This window comes from Aythya marila (assembly GCF_965140915.1).
Source record: "Aythya marila genome assembly, chromosome: 11".
Classification (NCBI taxonomy): Eukaryota; Metazoa; Chordata; class Aves; order Anseriformes; family Anatidae; genus Aythya; species Aythya marila.
The window spans coordinates 7,583,212-7,596,064 of NC_139052.1; the positions used below are offsets into that span (position 1 = coordinate 7,583,212).

The window sequence follows — 12,853 nt, forward strand, 5'->3', positions numbered from 1 at the left end:
ACCAACCATGTTACAGTACCAGAGCATTTCTGGTGGAATTAGCTTTACAAACCTGTCCTTTACACTGTTAGGCAGAAAGGCAGCTCCTGTAAGCATGACTGTCTAGTTTGGATTCTGCCAGCACAGTAGTGTCTGTAGCCACATGGCTTCATTGCTGTAACTAGCACAGCACGTTAGCAGAATTGTCTATACTTGCATGTGAGAACAAGTGTGGAATAGGGAGACCTTCATGTGGAGCACATGCAGAGTTCCTAGTAGTTAGCATTGCTGATTTCAACAGACAAGAAGTAAGGGAGGGGAGGGGGGAGGGAACACACAACTAAAAGTCACCTGAGCCGATCACTTCTAAGGGTTAATGACATTTCAGTTGCTATTTAGAGCTCTTACATTTGTAATGACACTATTTTTAATCAAAGATGCTTACATTTCTAGATATGCCTTAAATTTCAAGTGTGAAAATACTCACTGTATCAGCAAAAGAGCTGTAGGATTTTAATTTCTTTTCCAGTTATGTGACCCCACGCCCTAGAGTGTTTCAAATTTATGAACTTCATGAAGCGTAGAATGCTGTAATATTAAATCATTGTCCCAGAATGGGAGGGCTTAAAATGAATGTGCTTTCATATGGGAGCTAGCATACTGTTAAAGTAATCACAAAAATGAATAGTGCTGGGAAGAAAAACAAAGTAGACCTGTAAGAAAAGTATATGGGAAAACAGCGTGGAGAACTAACCATGTAACAGGTTTGGAAAATGGGAGCTAATGTTTTTCTTAGTCATGAAGGTCTATCAGTCTGGTCAAGGCCCAGATACCGGGCTGTGATACAAGAATGCCAGTTTTTGGTTTATATGAAGAAAATGGAAAAATTAATTTGGACAAAGTGGGAGAGTAAAGGGTTAAAAACTTGAAAAATTTAGACAACATTTTTACATAGGTAAATTGCCAATTTTCATTTTTGTGTGATACTGGATATGTATTAGGTTAATGTGTACTTGCTTGTTTGTTGTCCTTTTTTCGTTGAGTGTTGGTTAAGTACCTGTATACGAGTATAAGACTTTTTTTCTGTTTTACATTTGTTTTAGATATGTGAATGGCCATGCAAAAAAGCATTATGAAGATGCACAGATTCCTATGACCAACCATAAGAAAACAGAAAAACAAGAGAAAGTTCAGCATACTGTGTGTATGGATTGCAGTAGTTACAGTACATACTGGTAAGGATTTCAACACTGTAAGTTGACAACTTTTTGCATACTGGAGGGTACAAACTGTAAACGCCTGTGAAGCATTATATTACACACTTTTAAGCACTAAATCTCTTGGCTGCTTACAAGCCATTATGAAATAACTCTGCTTTTGCATGTGTATTGTAGCATGGATTGCAGCTACACTTCATTTTAAATGGCTAAGCGCAAACTTTTTGATATAAATATACATAGATTAGAGTTTGCTTTGGAGAATGTTGAGAACCTATCGTTCCATTGCAAAGACTACTGTTCAGTTGTACTTACTCCTTTCTGCAAGCTGGTTAGCCTTTCATAGGTCCTTTAGTCAGAATATCAAAAAGTAATTTACTATAGATCCTTCCTCAGATGTCAATTTGAGATGTGTAAATGTGTGTGTTTTTTGGTTTGTTTGTTTATTATTATTTTTTCCCCAATGTTTCCTTTCTTCACTCTGAAAGAAAGGCCTGTTTCTGTTGATGATTGGTATAACCTGTTTGAGTTTGGGAGAGCGATGGATCCTGTTTGGAAGCAGCATCAACTTCTTTCTCAAGATTAAATAGCAGAATCACAGAAGTGATTCTTTTAACAGAAGAATGGCCTGGGTTGATAAATGCTATCAGTTTCGTAGAGAAAGAAAAGAGCACTGTTCAGGGAGGTTTAATAGTTATACTGGTAATATCAGGTTCTCTACCATCCAGAGAGCAAAGACTGGAAGCCTTTTGAAAGGAATGCTTTTGTGCATTCAGCATCTTCCCATCCTCTTCACCTCTGAGCAAAACTGTTGACAGCTGCTTCTGCTTTTCCTATTATCTTTATGGCTTTTCATGTATGTCAGTACTTGTGGGGTATGGCAGAGCAGGTTTTAGACAGTGCAAATCTTAGGGAAATCAGTGTTATGGTCCTATGGTCCTTTAAAATTATGTAATATACAGTTCCATTGATGAGTGTTATTTTGTTTAAAAAAATCATGTCTTTGTGTACTTTACTGGGGAACAATCTATTAGCTGCAGTTTGGGTATCCAATTTTATGAGGAATACTTCTGTAACAAATATTTTTATCCCTTGCAATTAAAATTGTACTTATCTCACCTGAAGAAATTTTACTTGCAACAACTCAGAAGTTATTCAAACGGCATGTGTAGCAATGACAAAAGCTGTACAGAAGAAAGTAAGAGTATTAAGAGAACGTGGGAGTAACTTTATGATGTATGGGGATTTTGCTTCTACTTACATTTTATTTAAATGACCGCCAATTTTGCCTGCTCCTGTATGAAAACAATTTTTTCTAAGTAATAACATATGTATGTGTTACCAGCATTGGAACAGCTGTGGGAAATTCCAGTTTCCCAGTTAATGCTATTAACAACTCAAGTTCTATGTTGTTATGTTGTGGCTTTTGTTTTTTAAATATAATCTTTTAGTCACGTTGGAGGTAATAATGTATGCAGGAATTTTAGAGGGGTTTTTGAAATCTTGATTATATCTCCATTTACAGTGACAAATAGTACTTATGCCCAGTCTGCTAAAACTTGCTGAGGCTTGACGAGTTACACTAATGTGTCAGAGCTCTCTGCTGACCTCATCTCAAACCCAATATGGGCATTACAAATAATAATACTCAAACTGAGGACTATGAGATTTGTTACTGAAATAAAATACATTTGTGAGGACTAAGTAGGCATACACGTAGGAAGCTCATTGGTGTTTCACAGCATATTTGTAGTAGGACAGAAGTAGTTTAGCATATAATGTCTTTTTCTGCTGTAATCAAAGTAGAAGCCTGAGTCATCTCTGGCTGAACTGGAACTAATTGTAAAGAGCTTTGCCTTGGGCAGTTCCTGTTACACTAACAAATTACAAATCTCCTGTACTAATGGAAAGCTGAGCAAGTTTCAAAAACAGTACATCTTTGCTTTCATTAGGACATTTCAGTTTCTTCCACCTGGTAGAAAAAGATACCCGGATTTGATATTACACCCAATTTTTTTATATTATTTTATTTTTCAGTGGAAATAAGCTTAGACGTAAAAAGATGAAGCAAAGAACGTTTAGACCAATTTCTGCCCCTTTATTTCAGGCAGTCCTGTAACAGTTGCTATCAAATAATGCCCGCCAGTTGAAGTAAATGGTTGGGTGAATTCCAGTCATAACTAGCTACTGTGGAGATTGAATTTTCAAATGCTGTTTGTTAGTTTTTTTCAATGCAGATGTGAATCCAGTAGACAGTGGTATGTTTATGCAATGATGTTGCTTTCAAGACAACTTTTATTTTAAGATCAGCATTTTATACAAAGTAATATGGGTAACCTCAGTAATTTGAAAGTCAAGGAAACACAATCTTAAGACTTAATTAAATTTTGCTTCTAGTGTAAAAATAATGGTGATACTTCATTGCACTGCTTTTATATTTTTAGATGCAGAGATTTGTTTAAAACACAAATCTGAGTAAAAAACTCTTGTTCTGTTTTTATCCTATGGATTCTAATTTGCTCTTGTGATAGTAGCAGAAAGCAGGTCTGTATGGGCTCTGTTAGAATAAGAAGGCTTTTAATTTAATGCCACCTGTTTTTCTGGCAGTCATGAGAGCGCAGTCTAGGGTTTGTATTAGCTATCGTTGTCAGTCCAAAGGGAGAAAACGCCATGTGACTGTTCAAACATGGTTTATTGAGTTTTGTATCTAGCTCATGTGCATTCTCATTATAAACCGAAAGCAAAGCGGTCTTCTGTAATTGCATTTCAGTGTGGAAGTCTAAGCATGTATATTTTCTTGTACATGATCACAGGCTTTCAACATAGCTTTGAAAGGAAAACATGTCAATTCCCAAATGATAGGAACTATTTTTTATTTTTAATATGAGGTGAGGTTTTTATTGCATTTATGAATTTTGTTAGGTTTTGAGAAACACAGACATGCTTGAGGGGTCAGCAAGTACTGGGCAAAATAAGGATTTGCTTTCCAGAGGGTTTTGATCTTTCTTCTATATCCTCCTATTTGCCTTTTAAATCTTCACAGTAGAAAAATTGAGAAAGCATTAATCTTTAATTTATTATGAGAAAAGGATGCTTTTCTTGATTCTTTGGTCACGTTTGAGACTGAGGAAGACTTGAATTGCATTGTTTGGCTGGTAACCAGCCTTTCACTTAGTTCTAAATTACTAAGCACGAAGAGCTTACAAGGAGTACAGGTCTTTATTCTCTTGAGGCTATTGTATGATGCTTTCTTCTGCTGTTCTAGCTGCTGGTATTCTGTGTACACGAGTAAAGTGATAGGTGTAAGAAAACCTGCTTTCAGAAATATATTTACTGAAAGAGGACTCTTGTAAATTTGTTTTCTCTGTGCCTAGTGAACAGACAGTTGGTTAGCACAGAAAGAGGAAGGCTGCCCTGTTTATGTATTTGCATAATATGTTTCCCATGTTCATTTAATCCCAGACACAATTTGTAGGTCAGATTTCAGACCTATTAGCCTCCCTGTCATTAATGTTCTCCCCCCAAGAGCTGATGTAAAAATATCTAAGTGCCACGGTCTTTAAAATTTTCTTTTTGTTTACTCTTTTTGTAATGGTTCTGTTTTTTTTTTTTTTTTTAAAAAAAAGACTTACTGTGCTAGCACAAGTGACAGAAAATGAGATTACTTAAACTGTAATTTTGTATTCTGTAGTCAGTGAAAATTAAAGAAGGTAAATGACAATTATGATGACAGTAAAACTTGAGCTCTTAATTTAATCATATCAGGTGTTAACACAACTAAGGAACCAGATATTTTTTTTAAATATTATTCTTGTCCTATGATTCCTCTAATCAGGCTTTTCAAACATACTGTGAAGTTCTGTGACCTGCTGAAACCGACAACATTGTGCATAAATGTTCCCCAGAGCAATGCATACATTCACTGGCTTGCTGCCTTTTAAGCAGCAAAGGCGGCCAGAAAAGACCAGGCCTTGGAGTTAGCAGAGGTGCTAAAAATAGACAGTGTATAGAGAAGAAAATACTGTGCTAATACATATAAGGGACCCTCCCCAAAGGATAGAATTTGTTCTGTACGTTCACCCTTACAAGCATATTGTAGAACTACTGAATGCCAAAAGATGTGTTGTTAATTTGTGATAATCCTGAAGATCACAAATTCAACATCTCTTTTGAAAGTCAGCTTTGCATATAGGAAGCAATCTCTCAGCAGTTTACCTTTAGGGTGTGTAAAAAAAGTCTAAACTCCTTCCTATGCTGTTGACTTTGTTTATCCAGAATAGATTGGCTGTTTTATTTCTATTGGTAGTGCTGAATCCTCAGTGCTATTAGGTATGTGTTTTAAAAACCTGCCCATTAAAAAGAATTAAAAGAGGTTTGTCTTATTTTTAAGTGAATTTTAAAATTATTTTTCCACTCCTGCAAGTACCCTAAGATGGAGGAATGTTTAATGATATATTTAGTTTTATTCTTCTATCTCAGGGAAAGTGCTAACTTGCAATTTTATGTAAAGATGCAATTATTACATGAGGTCAGATTAAACACAGGGCTAACATGATATTTAGGGAACAGGAGCAAAGATTAAATCATCTTTTGTACTTGTAGCAATAAGGAGGCTTAGAGGCTTTCAGTGAGCTTACATCTGCTTTTGTTACGTGTTTATAAATGTAAACAGCTGATAATGCTGAACAAGTCTGCGTAAAACTTGACTGCAAAATAAGTAAGTTTACTCTTCCCCCCCCCCCCCCCCTAGCTGGATCTGTGGTGAGCTTTAAAAAAAAAAAAAAAACACCTTTATTTGCAATGGCTATTTTATGGATTCTTATGTAAGATCTTGAAGGTTATAACTGTTGTGTTCAGTGTTTGGAGAGCTGTATTAAGTTTCTCTTTTCAGAGGAAAAAATCAACAGAGATCCTGAGCAGACTGTTCCTGCAGACCCCTTTTAGTGGAAAGGGACTTCACTTTTTTAACTCTGTAGTCATTTGAAGAATTCAGTGTTTGAGTTAACACCAACAATACTGTTGCTTTTGGACTACATTACAGATTTACATGTATGCAGCAAAGAATATTGTAAATTCCAGTTGTGCCTGAAGTTAAGATAGCTTCATTAACTTGCAGAGTGTGAATCTGCTCCAGCAGAGAAGTAACCTGAGATGATGAGGATGTATTTCATATTTGAGTCAGTCCTTTGCCAAAGGAAAATGAGAGAAATAGCTCAAGTTGTGATATTAAGCATAACCAACGTAAGCTAATTTTCTTCCCAGAAAGAGTTCAGTCGCCTGCCATCCTTACTTCTTGGGAAGCTTGAAGTCTTTGTAGAACATCATAGAATCATAGAGAGTTGACTTCTGTGAACTTTTTCTTAACTGTTGTTTACTTAGTAATTGTGAATGTTACCTTTAACATTAATTTGGTGTTTTTGCTTACAGCCTGCATCTGTAAATATTTTTTTTCCAATGAAATTTGGTGATTTTTTTTATCTTTATGTATATGTGTATGTTTTCTATATATACGTGGAAAGTATGATTTGCACAGAAGAAATCTGGCCTTTTTCTGGCCTCCTAGTTGTAAGCAGTGTAGCTAGCAGCTCTGGAGCTGCTACATTCTGTTTTTGCAGAACTAGGTGTTGGAATGCTGGGCTATGTGCTCCTCAAGTTAGCTGCATCAACAACTTGTGTTACTAAAAGCATCCCTATCACAGTGAAGAAAGACTGATGCAGAACACACACACATATATATATATACACACACATACACACATATTTAAAAAAAAAAAAAAAAAGACTTTATGTATTTAGTTGAGATCCTTGGTATGCCAGTGATGAAAACACATTTGTTAGAAATGCTTGTGGCTTGGTTCTTTAAAATGTCACTTCTGCTCAGAGGCCATTTTGATTTGGCCTTCACTTTACGTTCATTTCTATGTAGTGGAGGCTCAGTTTGTCTTCTTTCAGCTCAGTTACATTTGTACACGCAAAACCACAAGTTTTATAAGTGTTGCTGTATTTATAAAAACTGTGAGAGAATTAAGTCATATTTTTGGCTGGAGCATGGGTTGTGAGTTGCCACAGACTCCTCGTGTGACATGGACAAGCCATGTCATTTCTTTGTTCGTCTTCCCTGTTCTTTTTCCGTAGCTGAAGCTTTTCCACTGGGTATCTGTTCGGCATCTCTTGAAAGGAAACCCATCGTTTTTTAGTGATAGTCTTACAGTATTCAAATAAATTGATTTATACTATTCATAAATAAAAAGTTGTATTCTCTTTACTGATCTTTATTCATATTTTTTGATAAATCTTCAATGGGTTGTCTGCTAGTACTGGTTTTGGTTACACAGCATGTTTGAATTTTTATTGAATTGGAATTCTGCACTGGGATGAGTGGTAGGTATTACTTCTGATTTCTAACAAAGAAGCAAGCTAGAAGACAAAACATGTAATGAAATACTGCCTCTACACCCTCTTGTTATAGGACAATTTTCAGAGGGAACCAAGCTCAGTATGTAGGTGTTGTGCTTCCTTCTTCTCCTTATAGTTTTCCACTGAATCACTTCAGTGCTTCCAGCACATAGATTTGCATGAATGTTTTAGAGTACTTCCTTTGTACATTCTGATAAATGTTTTTCTTGCAGTTATCGCTGTGATGATTTTGTAGTCAATGATACCAAACTGGGACTGGTACAGAAGGTCAGAGAGCACCTACAGAACTTGGAAAAGTAAGTAGCGTGTTTATACCCAGATTGCTTTGGGTGAACTTACATAATTGCATCATGTAAGTGGTACTTCTGTTTTATATCTATATATGTATTTAATATATATGTTTTGGTGCCTGTATAATTGTGATAGAGTGCATGTTTAAAAATGCTTTTTCATCAGTGAGAAGCAGAGGTGCAGAACAAAGAGTTGTGTGGTTTTTTTGTTTTGTTTTGTTTGTTTTTTTTGCTGATCTTGTATGTTTTGTTTCTTATATTCTGAATCTTGTATAAGCTGTGTATAAATTTCTTGGTATATCACCAACGATTAGCGTCCTTTTCCTTAGAAAAGGGACAGAATTTTCAGAACAGAATCACAGTTTTATCAAAAACAGCAAAAGTTTCTGGAGCAGAGAAATTGCAACTGAAATGCAAGTGGAAGTAGTTATCATGTTAATTGCAGTTTGGTTTCCAACCAGAAAGATTAAGAAATGTTTGTGAACTTAAAATTGTACTGAAAAGACATGTTTTTCGTGCGGCTTTTTCTGGCGCTCTTCCACTGAAGAGTAAATACTATAATCTTTGTGATGCAGATGCCGTGGCCAGTGCTAGATAGCAAATAGTCTTTTCATAGTTTGCTTGCAAATCTTCCATAATACTAAGTACATGTTAATATGGTGCTTCCCAGAATTCAAATACCACTCCTGCTAAGAAATTGCTGTGAGGTTGGAAAGTTCTGGATCCTTCCCGAGGAAGTGTGTTAGTTACTCAGAAAACAGTATTAACATTTTCAATCTTTTCCATTCTTCTTTTGATGGGTTTCTCAGGTATGTAGTAAGATGTAAAGATATGTAAGCATAATGAGAAATACACACAAATATTTTGGAGGTGTCCGGGAGATCTAGCTCCTTTGAAGGTACATGGCACTATTGTAAGTAATGATAAAAATAAAACCAAGCCTGAAAGCTGGAACAAGTTAAATTTTGCTATTAGATTGGTGAGAAGTCTGGAACTTGAGGGCCCAGTAATTTCCAGTGATGTGGAAAAGAATAACTTGTTGTCCTTGTAACTTTGTATTAGTCTTACAGAAATGTTATAAGCTGATGTATTTTTAACCAAGAGAAGTCAGCTATAATGCATAAGTGATAGCACTTAAAATACTTTCTTTAATCTTTGGTAACTTTACTTCATCCTGCTTTTTTGAAGTTGTCTTTCTCAAGGTTTAGGATGACTCTTCTGATACAAGTATTTTATGGAAAGCTACAATAAGCATTCCTTTAATTAGAGGAATAGATCGGGTATGTTTCAGATCAGGAATAGCATGCTAATAAGGCCGTGCTTCAGGGCACACATTGTAGCATGCATAACTTAATGCAATTAACTGAGACATTAGTGTTGAAAATAGGATGTGTGCCTGTACTCCGAGAGAAATGCAGTCTATTTTAAGACTATGAAAAGCATGTGTTGCAATCAGGAAGCTCTCTGCTGTCTTAATGACAATTGATGGCAGATGTAATCATCCTAATGTCTAATGCAGTGATCATCTCTTGCCCATTTCATACAACATTTTGTTTTTATAGTAAGTAACATATTTTAATTGCTTTCCAACAGTTCAGCCTTTACATCAGACAGACATAGGAAAAGAAAACTATTGGAAAACTCATCTATGAACAGCAAGTTATTAAAAGTAAATGTAAGTATAACAGATCCAGTACAGTGAGTTTTGCTAAAGTTCTTGAGGTTTATAGTTGGACTAGATTTAAAAATACATGTCAGTTACCCAAATCCTACTTGGCATATACTTTGTCTTTCTCATCTCCTAACCACACACCTAGAAGAGCCCCTTCTCACAAAAGTTTTTGATACTCCGCTGCATTTCTGTTGGCCTTGACTGAGCTTTGCTGTGTTTGGTGAGATCAGGGAAACTGGAATTAGATAGTACCCATTGGGATTGAAACAGAGCTAGAAATAAGATTTGTGTGTTTTTTTTTTTTAAGCAAACAATTTGTTTTTGAGTTGTTCCTCTTACAGTGTAGAAAGAAGGCAGAGAAGCGGGCGCACTCCTTTTCTAGAAGGGAATAAGAGAATAGTTATTAGGAAATAGCAATAAGCTTTAACACTTTTAAAAAGCAATTGGTAAAACTTGTTTTCAAAAGCAGCTGTGGAGTATTCTGAAAACTATACTCAATCTCATATTTCATCTTCCTCATGTTTTAACTTCACATCTGCAGAATAGCACTCAGGAGAGCACAGTCCAGCCCTAGCAGAAAGGCTACATAGTTTCTTTCAGTCAAAGAATGTTGGGACCCAAATGCCTCTGTTTTCTGTGGTTTGAGGTGAGGGAATTTGTAATGCTCATCATTTCACCCAGATTTCAAGTAGGGAGAGGGGGAAGACAGTGACTCAGCTGTATGCATCTGCCTCCTCTTCACCCCTGGCCATCAGGAAGGGCAGAGGAGGGCCATTTCTCCTCAGTCCTGGGGACAACCAGTATAGTCCAGGAGAGCTGAAGTAATGGCTGTCTCCAGCTATGAGAAAGAATTGCCTGACTGGGAAGGAGAGACGTTCTTGAGAGGAGTATGAATGGAAATAAGAGGGTGGGGGTGAGAGCAAAGCAGTCAATTGCTGCTTTGTAAAGTCTATGGGTTTAGTTACTTTGAAAATGCACTGCCTACAATTGATGTAGGGTCCTTTGAATGTGCTGTGTGTATTTCTTGTACTGTCCCAATCTTGAGAGGATTGAAATCTTGGAGAGAGAGTGATTTTCTGCTTTTTCTGCTATGAAAACTCATAGTGTCATTGTCTGAAGAACTCAATGCTACTAAAAATGAGAGGGAAAATTCTAGGCAACATCTAGATATTGAGAAGACAATGAGAAAAGCATAAACTTAATGCTGCTTTTATTCTTCTTAGACAGTGCTGTTTTCTCCGTTTTATTAATACTTGAATATTGCCTGCGGCAACAGATGATCCTTCTATTCTTGGCACATTGGATTGTTATGTAGAAAAGATAGCATTAATGCTATGCTGTCTCATCCTGGATAAGGATGAGAGGGGAATATGCTAAGGACAATGTAGTGGTACTTGTACTTAGTTTTTGTCATTTACTGGAAAATAGTTCTCTCTTTAAGCAGTAGTTACCAAATTCCTAAATTGCCTATGTAAATAACATTTTTTGATAACGTGTTCACAAATACCCTGATGACATTAGTTCACCAGGGATGTTTTTTTGTGGTAAATCTGAAGGGAAAATGTTTTATTGGAACCCTTTGAATACATATATTTGGTAACCTAAATTTGCATGCAGTCTTTGATGTCAAGTTATAGGTTCATTCTGAGACAACTACTGAAAGATAGTTTAGTTTTAAATTCTGTTAGAACAATAAAGACTATCCCAAGATGTGATGAACTTGAAGAAATGTTTCTAAGTACTGTGGATTGCAGAAACAGTAAATGCCAATACTGTCCACATTTCTCTTGCTTCTGCTCCCGGCCTCATATCATTTGGCAAAAAACAAGCTCATCTGTGTGTAATAGTGCTCTAACCTGTTGAAGTTCCTAGACTGTAAATAGTATATATTTTTTGTCGCTTCAACATGTTGCTTATTCTTTGCACAGTCTAACTTGACTGTATCTTTCCCAGATAAACTGTCTTTAAAAAGATCTGTCTTTGAAAAACCTCCCTGACAAACAGGTCAGTGCTGGTGACTTAAAAACCTGCAGGCTGCCACACTACACTTACTAGATACAGAACTAGATGGATAAGGATTGGCATCTTCATTTTTCAGACACTTCAGGGAAATTGTCATCCAGTTCTCACTGAACATTACTGGAGTGAGAATATTTACTACCATAAATGCACACAAATACTTCAAAATACAAGTCTGTGATTAAAGCTGTACTGTCCTGTTGAAAAATTTTTTTTCAAGGGGGGAATAAAAAAGGTTGTATAGCTTTCTTTTGATAATGAGTAAGAAATTGGTTTCATGTCAGGTTGGAGCTTCAGTCAGCAAGGCTGGTCATGTGATTACTTTGGCATTGAAACTGCTTTTTTCACAAAGTGTAGTTAATTATTGTTAAAATTTATGTTGCTTAACAGTAACAGCTCTGTGTGAAGAAAGTGGGGGAGCAGTGATACATCTATCTTTAACTTAACCATCCTCACTTCCAGGGAAGCACCACTGCCCTTTGTGCCACAGGCCTTCGGAACCTGGGGAATACATGTTTCATGAACGCAATCCTGCAGTCGCTCAGGTATCTTCTTTTCTGTCAGTCACGGTTGACCTTGCAGGAGTCAAAGCACATGCTTGTGTTCCACTACTGGGACTGCTGTGGCAGAGCTTTGAATTGATAGGTGGAAGTGGACCTTGAGTTAACCTCCTCAGCAGCTGCAGCCTGTTGTTTCATGGAATACCTTCTGATGCCTCAGTCTATCACAATATCTCCTAGTCAAAGCAGAGCCAAAATGTAATTATTTCAGGTATTTGGGATGATTATTATATTTATAGACCCACCATTCATTTACAGAAGCATTTGCTACATTACTTCTTGTATTTTGGATAAAAATACTTAAACAAAAACAAACAAACAAAAAAAAACAAAACAAAAAAAAAACTGTTCTGGGTTGCCATCATTTTATCACCACATGAAGTTCTGTTTATGTATTTCAAAGAACAGACTCCAGAATACATAATCTCTTTATTCTCTGCCCATTAAGGTTTTCATTCATTTTTTCTTTTTCTCCAGTAACATTCAGCAGTTCTGCTGTTACTTCAAAGAGTTACCTGCTGTGGAGCTGAGGAATGGGAAGACAGCAGGCAGGCGAACTTACCATACCAGGAGCCAGGGAGATAACAATGTGTAAGCTGTGTGTTCCTTGTTAGCACTGAACTTTCATGAAACAGCAAATGCTTGAGCAGTAGAACCACTATATGCTTTCAGTGTTAAGAGTTACAGAAAAGTGATTCT

The 12,853-nt window shown here is 36.4% G+C and overlaps 1 protein-coding gene across 3 annotated transcripts in view; it reads left to right on the plus strand.

Moving 5' to 3' along the window:
• The window catches only part of USP3 (ubiquitin specific peptidase 3), a 44,347-nt gene that overhangs the window by 17,937 nt on the left and 13,557 nt on the right, over positions 1 to 12,853 (plus strand). For all 3 annotated transcript variants that reach the window (XM_082768826.1, XM_082768827.1, XM_082768825.1), the window contains exons 3-7: positions 1,083 to 1,214; positions 7,826 to 7,909; positions 9,497 to 9,578; positions 12,057 to 12,139; positions 12,632 to 12,745. In XM_082768826.1, coding sequence (XP_082624952.1) covers positions 1,083 to 1,214; positions 7,826 to 7,909; positions 9,497 to 9,578; positions 12,057 to 12,139; positions 12,632 to 12,745 — 495 coding nt within the window. The remainder of the gene's footprint in view (positions 1 to 1,082; positions 1,215 to 7,825; positions 7,910 to 9,496; positions 9,579 to 12,056; positions 12,140 to 12,631; positions 12,746 to 12,853) is intronic.